The sequence below is a fragment of the Lissotriton helveticus genome, chromosome 5_1 (assembly GCF_964261635.1).
Source record: "Lissotriton helveticus chromosome 5_1, aLisHel1.1, whole genome shotgun sequence".
Classification (NCBI taxonomy): domain Eukaryota; kingdom Metazoa; phylum Chordata; class Amphibia; order Caudata; family Salamandridae; genus Lissotriton; species Lissotriton helveticus.
The window spans coordinates 1,078,494,242-1,078,507,880 of NC_136065.1; the positions used below are offsets into that span (position 1 = coordinate 1,078,494,242).

General features: G+C 44.6%; 2 protein-coding genes across 3 annotated transcripts in view; one reads left to right on the forward strand and one right to left on the reverse strand.

Moving 5' to 3' along the window:
- PDZD7 (PDZ domain containing 7) overlaps positions 1–13,639 on the forward strand; it is a 790,250-nt gene that overhangs the window by 118,530 nt on the left and 658,081 nt on the right. The window contains exon 3 of the mRNA XM_078643641.1: positions 6,584–6,724. Within this exon, the coding sequence (XP_078499767.1) occupies positions 6,584–6,724 (141 nt within the window). The remainder of the gene's footprint in view (positions 1–6,583; positions 6,725–13,639) is intronic.
- Positions 181–6,104, reverse strand: LOC144753500 (uncharacterized). Of its 2 annotated transcripts, none has more exons than XM_078641167.1 (3): positions 6,043–6,098; positions 542–812; positions 181–275 (listed from the first exon to the last, which is right to left on the reverse strand). In XM_078641167.1, the coding sequence occupies exons 1-3, from the start codon at positions 6,094–6,096 to the stop codon at positions 250–252; spliced, it is 351 nt and encodes a 116-aa protein (XP_078497293.1). In that variant the 5' UTR covers positions 6,097–6,098; the 3' UTR covers positions 181–249. The 2 variants fall into 2 exon arrangements, 1 of the variants encoding a protein (XP_078497293.1); XR_013594390.1 differs by having other exon boundaries at positions 198–275; positions 523–812; positions 6,043–6,104.

A 13,639-nucleotide genomic window follows, 5' to 3' on the forward strand; every position in this document is an offset into this window, starting at 1 on the left:
TTGCCTTTTGTGCCTTGAAAAATGGTAAAAGAAAGACTCAAGGACATTGCCACCGATGTATAGGTGGGGGATTGGGTTGGCGAGGCAATGAGTTCCCGACCAAAGGAAATCTTTGAGTCATTTTTATTAATAAACAGAAAAGGAATAAACATCAGCCCGATGTTTTATTGTTGATAAGCTGCTTGCTCCGGATGTCTGGGAGGGAAGGTGTTTCTGCCTGGGTCTGGCACTTTAAGAGGCTTTGGTGCTTCAGGCACAGGGTCCCCGGTATCTCTCTGGAAAAAAACAAAAGAAAAGATGCCACAGGTTATACTATTCGAGTCCCCACTTCAATATTGTAAGAGGGGGCGGGGTGTGGGGGTTCACCAGGGACTACCACCAAGCTCCTTGATACAAAAACGGCAATAGCAAGAATAAGGCGGGAGTGTGCAAAGAAGAAAAAAACAACACACACAGCCCCGTGACCTCCCCAGTCGGCTTTTACCCGGTCCCTCCCCGTGAAAATGCAAAGCGGTCCCGTACCTTGTCCAGCCACACTTACCAGAAGTGTGGCGGGGCAAATCATGGTATCGTTGGCCTCCTGGCTCCTCGGTTCTCCTGGTTCCGGGGTCTTCGGCTTCGTCCTCTGTCTTTCTTCTCGGTTCGACGAGGTCCTTGTTCGGCTCCGGTTTCCCAAAGCCAACTTGTCCTCCGGCTTTCGCGCTTCTGTCTTCCGCCTGCAGTGTTTTGTCCGCCTCCTCCGTGTCGGATTGGCTGAGTGATGCCTCCGCCCCCGGGGAAGCCCAAGCCGCATTAAAGGGGCCGTACGTGTCCTGTGGACGGGGCGGAAAGGAACACTCGTTAAAGTCCTCACCCCACCCGTGTCCGGCAGAGCCCCCGTGACAGACATGTATTCAAAATATTTTATGACAGTCACTTTTATTGAGCATCGCAACATTTGAATTTATGAAATATATGTTTGTTTATAGTTATTGGTGACTTTTAGACAAACAAAGTATATTTGCCTTACTTAAAACAGCACCCTTTATATTGTTACACATAGTCAGGTTTAAGTTCTCAGCGTAGGTTTGGCCGCTAGCGGGAGGATGTCCCTTCACTGCGCACAGGGACATCTTAAGGATTTTGGGGGCCCTAGGCCAAACCTATTTTGGGGGCCCCTGTTCAGGACAGGTTTGAATTCATGATTCCCTTTCAACTCTTTCATGCCCTCTTTGGCCAGATCACTGACGGTGAACAGGTTCAATCGTCCAAATTCTAATTTGTTTACATCTTATGTTCAGAGATAGTGATGTATGTTTTCAGTATTGTAACACAGCAGCAGTTTATTTACTATTACTGCAAATAATCTCTGTGAGACCCTCCCATTTTTCACATGTGCTGGATTTGCATGAAAAACCGAATTTCTCTGCAAAATGTCTGTTTAAGAATTAGCCAAGATCATCAGGGCAAAACTCTCTGCAGAACAAAGGTGGCTTCAACACAGGATCCCCCGAAAAGCTGTGGCCCTGGGCCAGAGCCCACTTTACCCATGTCTTCAAACGTCTCTTGCTGTGTACTTCTAAAGGGCATGAACAGCGGGGTTTAACCGTGGGTGGAGGCATTGGGTGCAGGCCCTGTTCCCAACCCCTTGCTGCGTACGGCCAAAGGGACTGTGCATCTGTGAGTTGGGTACCGGTGGGGGTTGGGCGCAGGCCCTGGGTCCAACCCTACACAGCGCACAGTGATGGTCACCTTACTTCACAACTTCATGTTAAATAAAACCATAGAAATTAACTGACAAAAACAAACGTTAAAGAGACGTTATAGTTTGGTATGGTAATAATTTCTTACTTTGCATTCAAAATTAAAAAGGAAATCATGTAAATTCACTGGAAAAAAGCAACAGTTAAAGAGACGTTAGAGTTAGGTGAACATGTCAATTACACATACCATTTTAAATTAACAAACTACTGAAATTCACCAGCTATAGTTATCTGAAGTAACTATAATTTGTGCCCTAAATGACATCATGGATGACAACATTGTGCATGGCAGAGGCACGAGTTATAATGCGATAACTATAACATTTCTTGAAGTTGTATATATCACGAACACTAGCTAAGGGCATTGGAGCACTTTACATGAGAATCAGATTACATTACATAAAGGTGGATTTATTTTAGTCTAAGCATAGAAGATTAAGTGATTTGCCCAGAGCTAACACCAAGACTCAAACCTGGTTTCCCAGATCCAAAGTCGGCAGCTCTGACAGTTAGGCCATATCCATATTTCTCAATTTATGTGTGAAAGTCATACACAAGTGGCAGGATTGTCTATGATTACATATAGTGAGCACCTTCTCTGTTGGCTTTGTGAAATAAAAAAAAAACAGCAGCAAAAACTACTGGAAGGTTCACCTAGAGTCTTGCATGGGAATTTGTTTTGATCCTATTAAAATCAAGTAAAGACACTTTAGTTGGTGGTGCACAAATGATATATATTCACTCAAACCTTATTTCCATACATTATCATTTGTGTGCTAAATAGTTTTATCAGTAAAACCGTATGTCTGTGGAAAAATAGTGAACGAAAGTATACAAAAAAATGATGTATGGAATGCTTGAATTAATCTCATCCACTGGTAATTCTTCGGGCCACATCTCAATCCATCGTTATTTTGCACACCATGTCAACTCAGTTTGGACGCAGTTATATGCAAATCATTCTGGACCGTGCTCCAATCGGAACAGTCCAACCCAAACTGCCAAGCCAGGTCCTCCCTAAACTGGGACATAAGCAACTCAGGACTGGTTTTGCCCTAGTTATGGGCTCATCAGACGGGTGCAGCTTTGTTCCAGTGACACAGTGTGCATGGGACCCACAGCCATTAGCAATGTATTGAGATACGGCCTGAGTGGTTACCAGTGGCTGAGACTAATTCAAGCATTCCATCCATCACTGTTTGTGTACTTATTAAGCAAAAATAGAGGTCATTTCAATAGAAAATTTGCTGTCTGGAACTGCCAGTGCTCTACCACACAATGCTTTAGTTACATTTAAAAATCGTCCACCTCAGGTCCATCAAAGCTAGTCGGGTCACAGATGTTTGTTGTTCTAAAAATTGGGTTTTGAATCTCAAAAGTTTGGAACAACTGCTCCTGTCCCTCCCAAAACAATTGAATTCTTTCTTTATTCTCAAATCTATCCTACGATAACCCTCTCTTGAGTGCTTTTTCACTTCAAGAGTGTGTGCAACTAAATGAAGCAAACATATTGTTAAGCCTTGTTAGAGGATGAGGTCTGTTAAACAATGTATTTTACCTATGAGTGTCAGCATCCCAACACTTAAGTGCAGTATTCCATTCTCCTAATTGTCTCACAGGATGATTCCTGGAAGGCCCTGAAATCTCACTCCGTGCAAACCACTGACTACCAAATATGCTTTTTTTGGTAGGGCTCACTCACTAACTGGCAAGTCCTATGACAGTCTCCCCTGACCTTGAGGCATCATTATTTCTCCGTTATCCTCTTGGCTTATCGTTTTTTCCAGGAATGTGTTAGAAAATGGCATGGCTGATATTTTACTGACCAGTGATATCAGAAACCTGGCCAGAATTGTTTCAGCGTTTTTGACTCCAGGATAATCATTTACAAATGTTGTGTCCCTACAACTGTAAATGCCTGCGGTTGCCATGGAAGTCCATACTAGGCCCGTGTGGTCTCTGAATCTTCCCGAGTAATGTATCAGGTTTTAGCTCCTTTATAAACCCTGAGGATATTTAAAATGCTTTGAAACCACCTCAAGAAAGATGGTCTACCACACACTGCTATTTTGTTTTGTGAGGTCAGAATCTGAAATTTCTGGTTTTGTTATGTTTACCTAAAGCAGATATGTATACCTGTTCCCAAATTAGTGAAGTACAAACTTAGATTACTGTGAAAACTCACTCTCATAGCCCTCATTTGCACTACTTCTGTTTAGGTTAAAGGGGACTTGCATCCTACCTAAAATCTATACTAGCTTTGGAACATCACATTTGGAAAGTTCCTGAGGATACAGATCTGGATCCACCTTACCTATTCACACATGTATGTGTAGTGGAGACAGAAGAAATGTGTATATATTTGGTGAAATATACAAAAGGCCATTTCATATGAGGTCAGTCAGAGTAGTGAGGTCTATTGCACTCTAATGGATTCCGTAGAGGTTAATGGAACAGTTCCATTAACTTACCTTTGTGGAGCTGACCTTGGTCTGTTAAGGGAAAGTTTCTTACTCTTGAAGCATACTCTTTGCTGAAACTAAGTTGCACTGTTGCTGTATAAAGTAACACTGGGCCAAAATGAGTAATTGCATCAGAAAAAAATGGGGTTGGGCGCAGTTGTTCCTGAAGCTTTTGGAAAATGACTCATTTAGACAGTACCTGGTCTCATTCCTCCGACAGCCATTTTAAAGATCCCGGAATTGGAAGAGAGATCTTTTGCATTATCTTGGTATTTTATACTTTCCTGCTTCATTCATGCCTGAGATCAGTGAATTAAACCTTCGTCTTTTATTACTTGCAGTTTACTCCTATGATCATCTTAAAGTTGTAGGTTTACCTGGCAACACTCTGTTGCCTTGGAATTCATTTTGGATTTTAAAAAATTTTTAAACACTTTAAATATGTTTTGGACTAATACGATCCAATGTACAACGATTTTGACTCGCATAGATTTTCTGCTGGATCTCTTTTGTATTCTCTGGTTTTTGGAGGGAGTATATATGAATCGAGTGTAACTATTCTCTTTGAAAAACTATGAACCTCTGGGTACAGGTTTGGAGAGGAATATTTGATTACATTTTGTACTTTGTTCATTTCATAATTGATAAGTTTAACAATGTCATCTTGTCAAGAGCACTCAACAAGAACTGTAACAGTGCCACCTCCTTCCTAGACAGTTTTATTTCTTTTGTAAATCAAACACTGTTCATTTCAAGAACATTCTTTGAAACCTGTTTCTAAATTGACAGCTTCTAAGAGGCAAAAGAGGTACTATCTTTAGGCTTAACTTTTATAATCTATAAATGTAATTTTCTAGCATATAAAAGAGACATGAATAGCTACCTTTAAGACATAAATGAGAGAATAAAGTATAGAACATGACATATGAAATGTTAAACGGGCAAGTAAGTAACACATGCAATTCTGAACCATTGTATTATGGCATTATTGGCTAAGGCTCTTTAATAAGCGAATTTCAAAGAAGTACTCTAAAACTTAAGTTTTGCCACAAATGGCAAGAATATATCTGCCATATTAGTCATGCCATTCAATTATCCATAGTGTTTCTCAATTGTTTAGCTGAATATGGGGTATGATCTCTCAAACCTTGCCAATGTATCTCCTTGCTATAGTAGAGGCCAGATCGAGGAATAGTTTCATCTACTCACCTTTGTGTTTGCCAAATCACCAAGAGAAACATTTATAGATCAGGATCTTCTGTCCATTGCACTGTCTCAAAGACTTTGATAAATGCGTCTGTCAAGGAGGGTTTAATCTTGGAACATATCCATACTGTATTGTGAACATACTAAGCAGTGCACTCTGCCATATACAGTCTCTTCTCTATGACACTATTGCAGTAATATGTAAGACGTGCTCTCCCTAAAATTAATTGCTCAGAAAACATTTAAAAAGTTTACAATCATTGAAGCTTTCGGCATCTAGCTAGTCCTTTTCCAGCATAAAAATACACTCCTCTACCCACTAGTGGCTTTATAGTCAATTATAATGCTAACACTTGGTATCTGTGTAATGAAGCATACTCCCATTTAGAGAATTAAGTAGAGAAAGCCATATAGGTTTAATCTTTAAATTCTTCATCAACAAAGCATATACTTCCCCAAGGACATATGACTCCTTCAGCTGACTCCCCAGCATCATATGAACCATGGAACATTCTATAATGAATCAAAACATTCAGAACCACCTTCTCTGCTCCAGTGGCTGCTGGTATGGTATGGGGGTGGCGGGGTGGGGGGTGGTGAAATAAAAAAAGTAGAAAGGAAATGTCACTTACCTCTGCATTGTCTCTCTTACGTCGTCTCTCCTCCGCTTCTTTTCCAGGAAGCATACAGGCTCACTAAGCCAAACACGATGCTGCTGTGGAATGTATTTTAATATATTGATGGTGGATAGCAATCTTAGCTCTATGGGTGCCAACTCGAAATATCCTACTATCCTCATCATCCACACATGTATGTGTTTCTGTACATAGTACGTATGCACTTTTTGCACCAATAGTCACTTTCACTGCGCTGTCACTCTCTAGGAGCACATCACAATTGTTTTAAGTTTAATGAATTGAATTGCATATCTCAAAGAATAAAATGAGCTAATTGTTTTAGAGGTGTTTGTACCCTGATCCTAACACTCTGCTGTGGAAGTCAAGGGCTACACTTCCCCCATAGGGACCACTTGTTTGTGAAATATGGTATATTAAAAGGCCTGTCTAGCCCTAGTAAAGAGTGTTTGATAAAAGTGAATTTTTTTTACCAGTTTGATGATAAATACCGAATGAAGTTAAAGATCCATTAATGCACATCACCATGTGTCCACAGCCAACAGTGATGAAAGTGAATCGATCCTCGCTATTACTGTGGACAAAAGCCCAGATGGACGATTGGGGTTCAGCGTGCGGGGCGGTTCCGAGCATGGCCTTGGGATTTTCGTTAGCAAAGTTGAAGAAGACAGCAGTGCTGGTAAGAAAAATATACTTCCTAAGCAATTCTAAAGATGCGTTTTGTCTTGCTAAATGTGAAAGCAGAAGTAGCAGTGATTTCAAACACAAAAAAATTTGTTTGAATGATGCTATATGACTTCATTATTTTCCATAGATAATTGCAATAAAATCATTGAAAAGAAAATACAAATTTCAACCATTGGCAGTCTTACTTTTTTACCTGTAAAAAATAAACGATGGGTAATGTCAAATAAAGGCATTGTTTTGGTAGTATTTATTAGCTGCTTGACAAATAAACTGCAATGTCTATATCCCTGCCAGTAGAAAACTCAGTGGTGTTAGACAAAAATAAAACGTACTTTTACTGTTACGTTTGTGTGTATAATATATATGTAAAAAGAAGTTCTACATCAAAAAAGTATAATGTAACAGTGATATATATGCACGCAGACTAAGTACAGCGTTTTGGTAAATCCACTGCAAAACCATGGGGCATAGGGCGAATGTGGACAGCACACATTGGAAAGTATATCCAGTTAGTGTGCAGTAAAGATAGTACTGAATGTCTTGCTATCCAATAATATAAACTATGGACAGTCTTATAGGTCATCTTTCCTTGTTTCCTCTTTTTCTTAAATCTGCTGGTATTCTGATGCACTAGCAGCCAGTGGCGTAACAAAACTTGAAGGGGCCCCCCTGCAAACTACATGGAGGCCCCCCCCTACCATTCTCCATGCCAGTCTAGAGCTCTCAGGTCAGCGACCTGCCATACTGCAGGGGAACCGGGGCTATTGTAACGCCACTGTCACCAATACAGCCGTTATAAGTAACACTGGATGGTGGAGTTAAAGGTTGGGCTTAGTCTGCCAGCAGGCTATCATAGGAGGTGGTCCATTCATTACAGGGTCCCTGCCATCAGTAGGCCGGGGTAGTTTGCCCAATTTTTGGTCGGTTTCCTGATACAGACTCCTATCATGACATACAACATCGGGCCCACTCATCGGTCAGTTTTGACAAAAGTGCATCCACTGCTCCTTCTCGTTTCAGTTTTAAAACATTAGACAATGCGACAATGCAGTATTTCAAAAGCAGATATAACTACAAAGAGCAAATTTTGATAATACATTTTTATTAGTAGACAATCGCAATCTTAAGAGGCATTGCATAGCTTCATACACACTTTGACCCCAATTCCATCACAGTCTCTCTCTCTCTCTCTCTCGGTCAGTCAGTCTCTCTCTTTCAGTCAGTCAGTCTCTCTCTCTCTCTCTCTCTCTCTCTCTGTCAGTCAGTCTATCTCTCTCTGTCATTCAGTCTCTCTTAGTCAGTCAGTCTCTCTCTGTCAGTCTCTCTATCTCTCTCTCTTTCTGTCAGTCAGTCTCTGTCAGTTTCTCTCTCAGTTTTTTAGTCTCTCTCTCTATCGGTTAGTCAGTCTCTCTCAGTCAGTCAGTCTCTCTCTCAGTCAGTCTCTCTCTTTCTGTCAGTCAGTCTCTCCCTTTCTGTCAGTCAGTCTCTCAGACAGTCTCTCTCTGCCAGTCTCTCTCTCTCTGCCAGTCTCTCTCTCTCTGCCAGTCTCTCTCTGTCAGCCAGTCTCTCTCTCACAGTCAGTCTCTCTCTCTCTCTCTGTCAGTCTCCCTCTCTATCAGTCTCTCTCTGTCAGTAAGTCCCTCTCTCTCTCAGTCTCTCTCTCAGTCTCTCAGTCAGTCTCTCTCTCTGTCAGTCCCTCTGTCAGCCTGTCTCTCTCAGTGAGTCTCTCTATCTCTGTCAGTCTCTCTCTCTGTAAGTCAGTCTCCCTCTGTCAGTCTCTCTCTCTCTCAGCCAGTCTCTCTCTCTCTGTCGGTCAGTCTCTCTCTCTCTGTCAGTCTCTCTCTCTGTCAGTCTCTCTCTATCTGTCAGTCTCTCCCTCAGTCAGTCAGTCAGTATCTCAGTCTCTCTCTCTTAGTCTCTCTCTGTCAGTCAGTCATTCTCTCTCTACCTCAGTCAGTCAGTTTCTCTCTCTGTCAGTCAGTCTCTCTCAGTCAGTCTCTCTCACAGTCAGTCTCTCTCTCTCTGTCAGTCAGTATCTCTCTATCTCAGTCAGTCAGTCTCACTCTCTCTCAGTCAGCCAGTCTCTCTCTCTGTCAGTCTCTCAGACAGCCAGTCTCTCAGTCAGTATTCAGTCTCTGAGTCAGTCAGTCTCTCTCCACTCTCTCTCTCTACTCTCTCTCCACTCTCTCTCCACTCTCTCTCTCTACTCTCTCTCTACTCTCTCTCTCTACTCTGTCCACTCTCTCTCCACTGTCTCACTCTCTCTCCACTGTCTCTCTCTCTCTCCACTGTCTCTATCTCCACTCTCTCTCCACTCTCCCTCCACTCTCTCTCCACTGTCTTTCTCTTTCCACTCTCTCGCCCCAACCTCTCCACTCTCTCTCCACTGTCTCTCTCTCTTTCCACTCTCTCGCCCCAACCTCTCCACTCTCTCTCCACTGTGTCTCCCTCTTTCCACTCTCTCTCCAACCTCGCCACTTTCTCTATCCACTCTCTCTCTCCCCACTCTTACCTCACTCTCTCCCCACTGCCTATCTCTCTCTCCACTCCCTCCACTCTCTCTCTCTCAATCTCTCCACTCTCTCTCTCCAATCTCCCCACTGTCTCCCTCCACTCTCTCTCCCTCCACTCCCTCCACTCTCTCTCCACTCTCTCTCCACTCTCTCTCTCCACTCTTTCTCTCCACTCTCTCCCTCAACTCTCTCTCCACTCTCTCTCTCCACTCTCTACTCTCTCTCTCCACTCTCTCTCTCCACTCTCTCGAATGTCTCTCTCCACTCTCTTTCCACTCTCTCTCCTCTCTCTCTCCTCTCTCTCTCCAATCTCTCCACTCTCTCTCTCCAATCTCTCCATTATCTCCCTCCACTCTCTCTCTCCACTCTCTCTCTCTCCACTCTCTCTCTCTCCACTCTCTCTCTCTCGCCACTGTCTCCCTCCACTCTGTCTGCACTCTCTCTCTCTCCACTCGCTCTCTCCACTCTCTCTCTCCAATCTCTCCACTCTCTCCACTCTCTCTCTCCACTCTATCTCTCTCCACTCTCTCCACTCTCTCTCTCCAATCCCTCTCTTCAATCTCTCTCTCCACTCTCTCTCCACTCTCTCTCTCCACTCTGTCTCCACTCTCTGTCTCCATGCTCTCTCTCTCCACTCTCTCCCTCTCCACTCTCTCTCTTCAATCTCTCCTCTCTCTCCACTCTCTCGCTCTCCACTCTCTCTCTCCCATCTCTCCACTCTCTCTCTCTCCACTCTCTCCAATCTCTCCTCTGTCTCCCTCCAATCTCTCTCCACTCTCTCTCTCTCCACACTGTCTCTCCACTCTCTCTCCACTCTCTCCCTCCACTCTCTCTCTCTCCAATCTCTCTCTCCAATCTCTCTCTCCAATCTCTCTCTCCACTCTCTCTCTCCACTCTCTCTCTGTCTCCACTCTCTCTGTCTCCACTCTCTCTGTCTCCACTCTCTCTGTCTCCACTCTCTCTCTCTCCACTCTCTCTCTCCACTCTCTCGCTTTCCACTCTCTCCACTCTCTTTCTCCACTCTCTCTCTCCACTCTCTCTCTCTCTCTCTCTCTCTCTCCACTCTTTCTCTCTCTCCACTCTCTCTCTCTCTCCACTCCCTCTCTCTCTCTCCACTCCCTCTCTCTCTCCACTCTCTCTCTCCACTCTCTCTCTCCACTCTCTCTCTCCACTCTCTATCCAATCTCTCCACTCTCTCTCCACTCTCTCTCCACTCTCTCACTCCACTCTCTCACTCTACTCTCTCACTCTACTCTCTCACTCTACTCTCTGTCTCCACTCTCTGTCTCCACTCTCTGTCTCCACTCTCTGTCTCCACTCTCTGTCTCCACTCTCTGTCTCCACTCTCTGTCTCCACTCTCTGTCTCCACTCTCTGTCTCCACTCTCTGTCTCCACTCTCTGTCTCCACTCTCTCCACAATCTCTCCACTCTTTCTCCACTCTCTCTCTCCACTCTCTCTCTCCACCCTCTCCCTCCACTCTCTCTCCACTCTCTCGCTCCACTCTCTCTCCACTCTGTCTCCACTCTCTCTCTCCACTCTGTCTCCACTCTCTCTCTCCACTCTGTCTCCATGCTCTCTCTCTCCAATCTCTCCAATCTCTCCTCTCTCTCCACTCTGTCTCCACTCTGTCTCCACTCTATCTCCACTCTATCTCCTCTCTGTCTCCTCTCTCTGTCTCCACTCTCTGTCTCCACTCTCTGTCTCCACTCTCTGTCTCCCCTCTGCCTCCACTCTTTGTCTCCACTCTGTCTCCACTCTCTCTCCACTCCAATCTCTCCACTCTCTCTCCAATCTCTCCACTCTCTCTCCACTCTCTCGCTCTCCACTCTCTCTCTCCAATCTCTCCACTCTCTCTCCACTCTCTCTCTCCAATCTCTCTACTCTCTCTCTCTCCACTCTCTCCACACTCTCTCCACTGTCTCCTTCCACTCTCTCCACTCTCTCTCTCCACACTCTCTCCACTGTCTCCCTCCACTCTCTCCCTCTCTCTCTCCACTCTCTCTCTCCAATCTCTCTCGAAACTCTCCACTCTCTCCACTGTCTCCCTCCACTCTTTCTCCACTCTCTCTCTCCCCCTCTCTCTCTCCACTCTCTTCAGTCTCTCGCTCCACTCTCTTGCTCCACTCTCACTCTCCACTCTCTCTCTCCACTCTCTCTCTCCACTTTCTCTCTCCAATCTCTCTCTCCAATCTCTCTACTCTCTCTCTCTCCCCTCCACTCTCTCTCTCCACACTCTCTCCACTGTCTCCCTCCATGCTCTTTCCACACTCTCTCCACTCTCTGTAACCTCTCTGTCTCCACTCTTTGTCAACTCTCTCCATTAACTTTCTCCACTCTCTCTTTCCAAGCTCTCCACTCTCTCTCTCCTCTCTCTCTCCACTCTCTCTCTTTCCACTCTCTCTCCACTGTCTTTTGGGACAGCAAACAAGGTGTATTGCGCTACCATACCACATTACTTTTAATAAGTCCAAATAAGACGATCAAGACCCAAGACGTCTTCAACAAACATAGCGATGTTTGCCTTAAGGCTCACACAACGCTCTTTGCAGCGCAGCACCCTTTCCGTGTTATCGGTCCTTGTTGAGAGTTACTTGTGTCTACAAATATATAAGAAGGTGGGAAAAAGCGCCTGAGCCCAGACCCCAGGCATCCAGAACATTCAGCCACCTTCGCACTATAATGTCCCCGCCTCTCATCTGCATCCAGAGCAACACAAACACAACTTGGCACACTGAGCTCAATTATTAAACACGCCTGACTGAGGGCAGACACAAAGTAGTGTGCCTTCTAACAAGAGTTCTTACCTGAGGGAACCATTTTGCTGCCTCGTCCCTTCTCACATGAGCATTGCCCTGTAGAATGCTGTCTCTGGGCCCCCACCCCATCCTCTTTCCGGGCTGTGGCTCTGACTGAAGAGAAACAATGTAAGTTGAAACATTGTTTCTCTTCAGTCCTGGGTCAGAGCGGGGGCTCAGAACAGGCTGCAGACACTGCACCTGCTTCAGAGCCTCTCACAGATCTGATCTCCACCGAGGAGCTGAGGGGCCCCCTTCACCTACTCAAGGCTGAGGGCCCCCCCCCCCCGCACCGTGGGGGCTGCGGGGGTGTTTGTTACTCCCCTGCTAGCAGCACTAGGTACCAAGCAACCAAAAGCACAATCCTCAGCTGGCTCTTATTTCATCCTGACCATGCATCTTCATGAGGGTTAATAAATATCAGTCCAAATAGGATGCTCATGGAACATGTAGCGGGCAATTACATTACAGTAGCCAGGGTGTCTCCAGCGTAGTAATAGTTTTAACAGGAATGACAGTGATCTCAGTGACAAGGCCAAGACTTTTGGTAGTATATGATTTGTAGTCATGAGTTATAGGCTTAGTGTTTTTTACCTGCACCCCAATGTGAAGACTGCCAACCAGTACTGCCTATTCAAATTTGTATAGCTCCCCATGACTGGGTCCCCACAACGTTCTGATTGAAAGAGGTGTGTGACTAGTTCTTGGATGCATGAGTGGTGGGATACCCATAGTTGGGTTTCTTGTGTATTTGTTGCTCCATAAGTTGTACGAACTTCATAGAGGTTCGTGGCAGTGAGAGTTGCCCCCTCTGATGTTCCTTTCATGACCCCCCTACACCGTTTTGCTTTCCATCATTCCTGCATATACCATTGTAAAGCTAATTATATACATTTGGGTGGTAAATTGCATAACCTTAAATGCAACAGATCGGCTCCTCAGTGGTTCAGCACCTGCACAAAGTGCTGTGGCTAATGGCATGGCCATTGCAGCACATCTACACAAATACATTGACCACTGACCCCACCCCTTCATCCTGTTTCCTGAGCTGATGGAAAGCAAGAGCCCAGCAGCAACCCATGATTGAACAGAGATCATCTAGCTCCAATAAACAAAATTAGGAGGACAGTATGGGAAAAGTAGAGTGACAGTGCATCTTTGGTAGGTTGCCATAGAATAGTACAACAACTACAGGAAAATGAAACTTTTACTGATTGATTCCTTTCAAATGTGTTGCATTCTATGGTTTCTCTTATGTTTCTTAAAGCCTGTCTCAGTCACTCCTTGGAACGTGTAAAGATATGTTGGAGATTCTTTAATCCAGTAGTGGGGCTCTGAGTTGGCTGGTGTGCAGGTTGCAGTTCACTCTTTGTTCTCCTCCTGTATCCAGAAATATACTTCCAAGTTCAGTTTACCTGCTCCCCCCTCTCATGGCTACAAGCTGGTGACAATTGCAAGCTCTGGAGAGGACTGAAGTTCATCAGGGCTGCTGTCTTTAATGCAGTGTATACAAATACTCGAATTTCCCAGATCTGCAAGGGTTGGATTTCTAACCCATGAGAGGAAGGATGTAGTTGAATGCACTACACTGAGGAAG

What these genes read in the sequence shown, in the direction of transcription:
- LOC144753500 (XM_078641167.1), bottom strand. Translation starts at nt 6,096, where the DNA reads ATGCTTCCTGGAAAAGAAGCGGAGGAGAGACGACGTAAGAGAGACAAT. An exon ending in GTAAGAGAGACAATGCAGAG is followed by an intron (nt 813 to 6,042) that starts GTAAGTGACATT and finishes CCCCGTCCACAG; the next exon opens with GACACGTACGGCCCCTTTAA. An exon ending in TTTGCCCCGCCACACTTCTG is followed by an intron (nt 276 to 541) that starts GTAAGTGTGGCT and finishes GTTTTTTTCCAG; the next exon opens with AGAGATACCGGGGACCCTGT.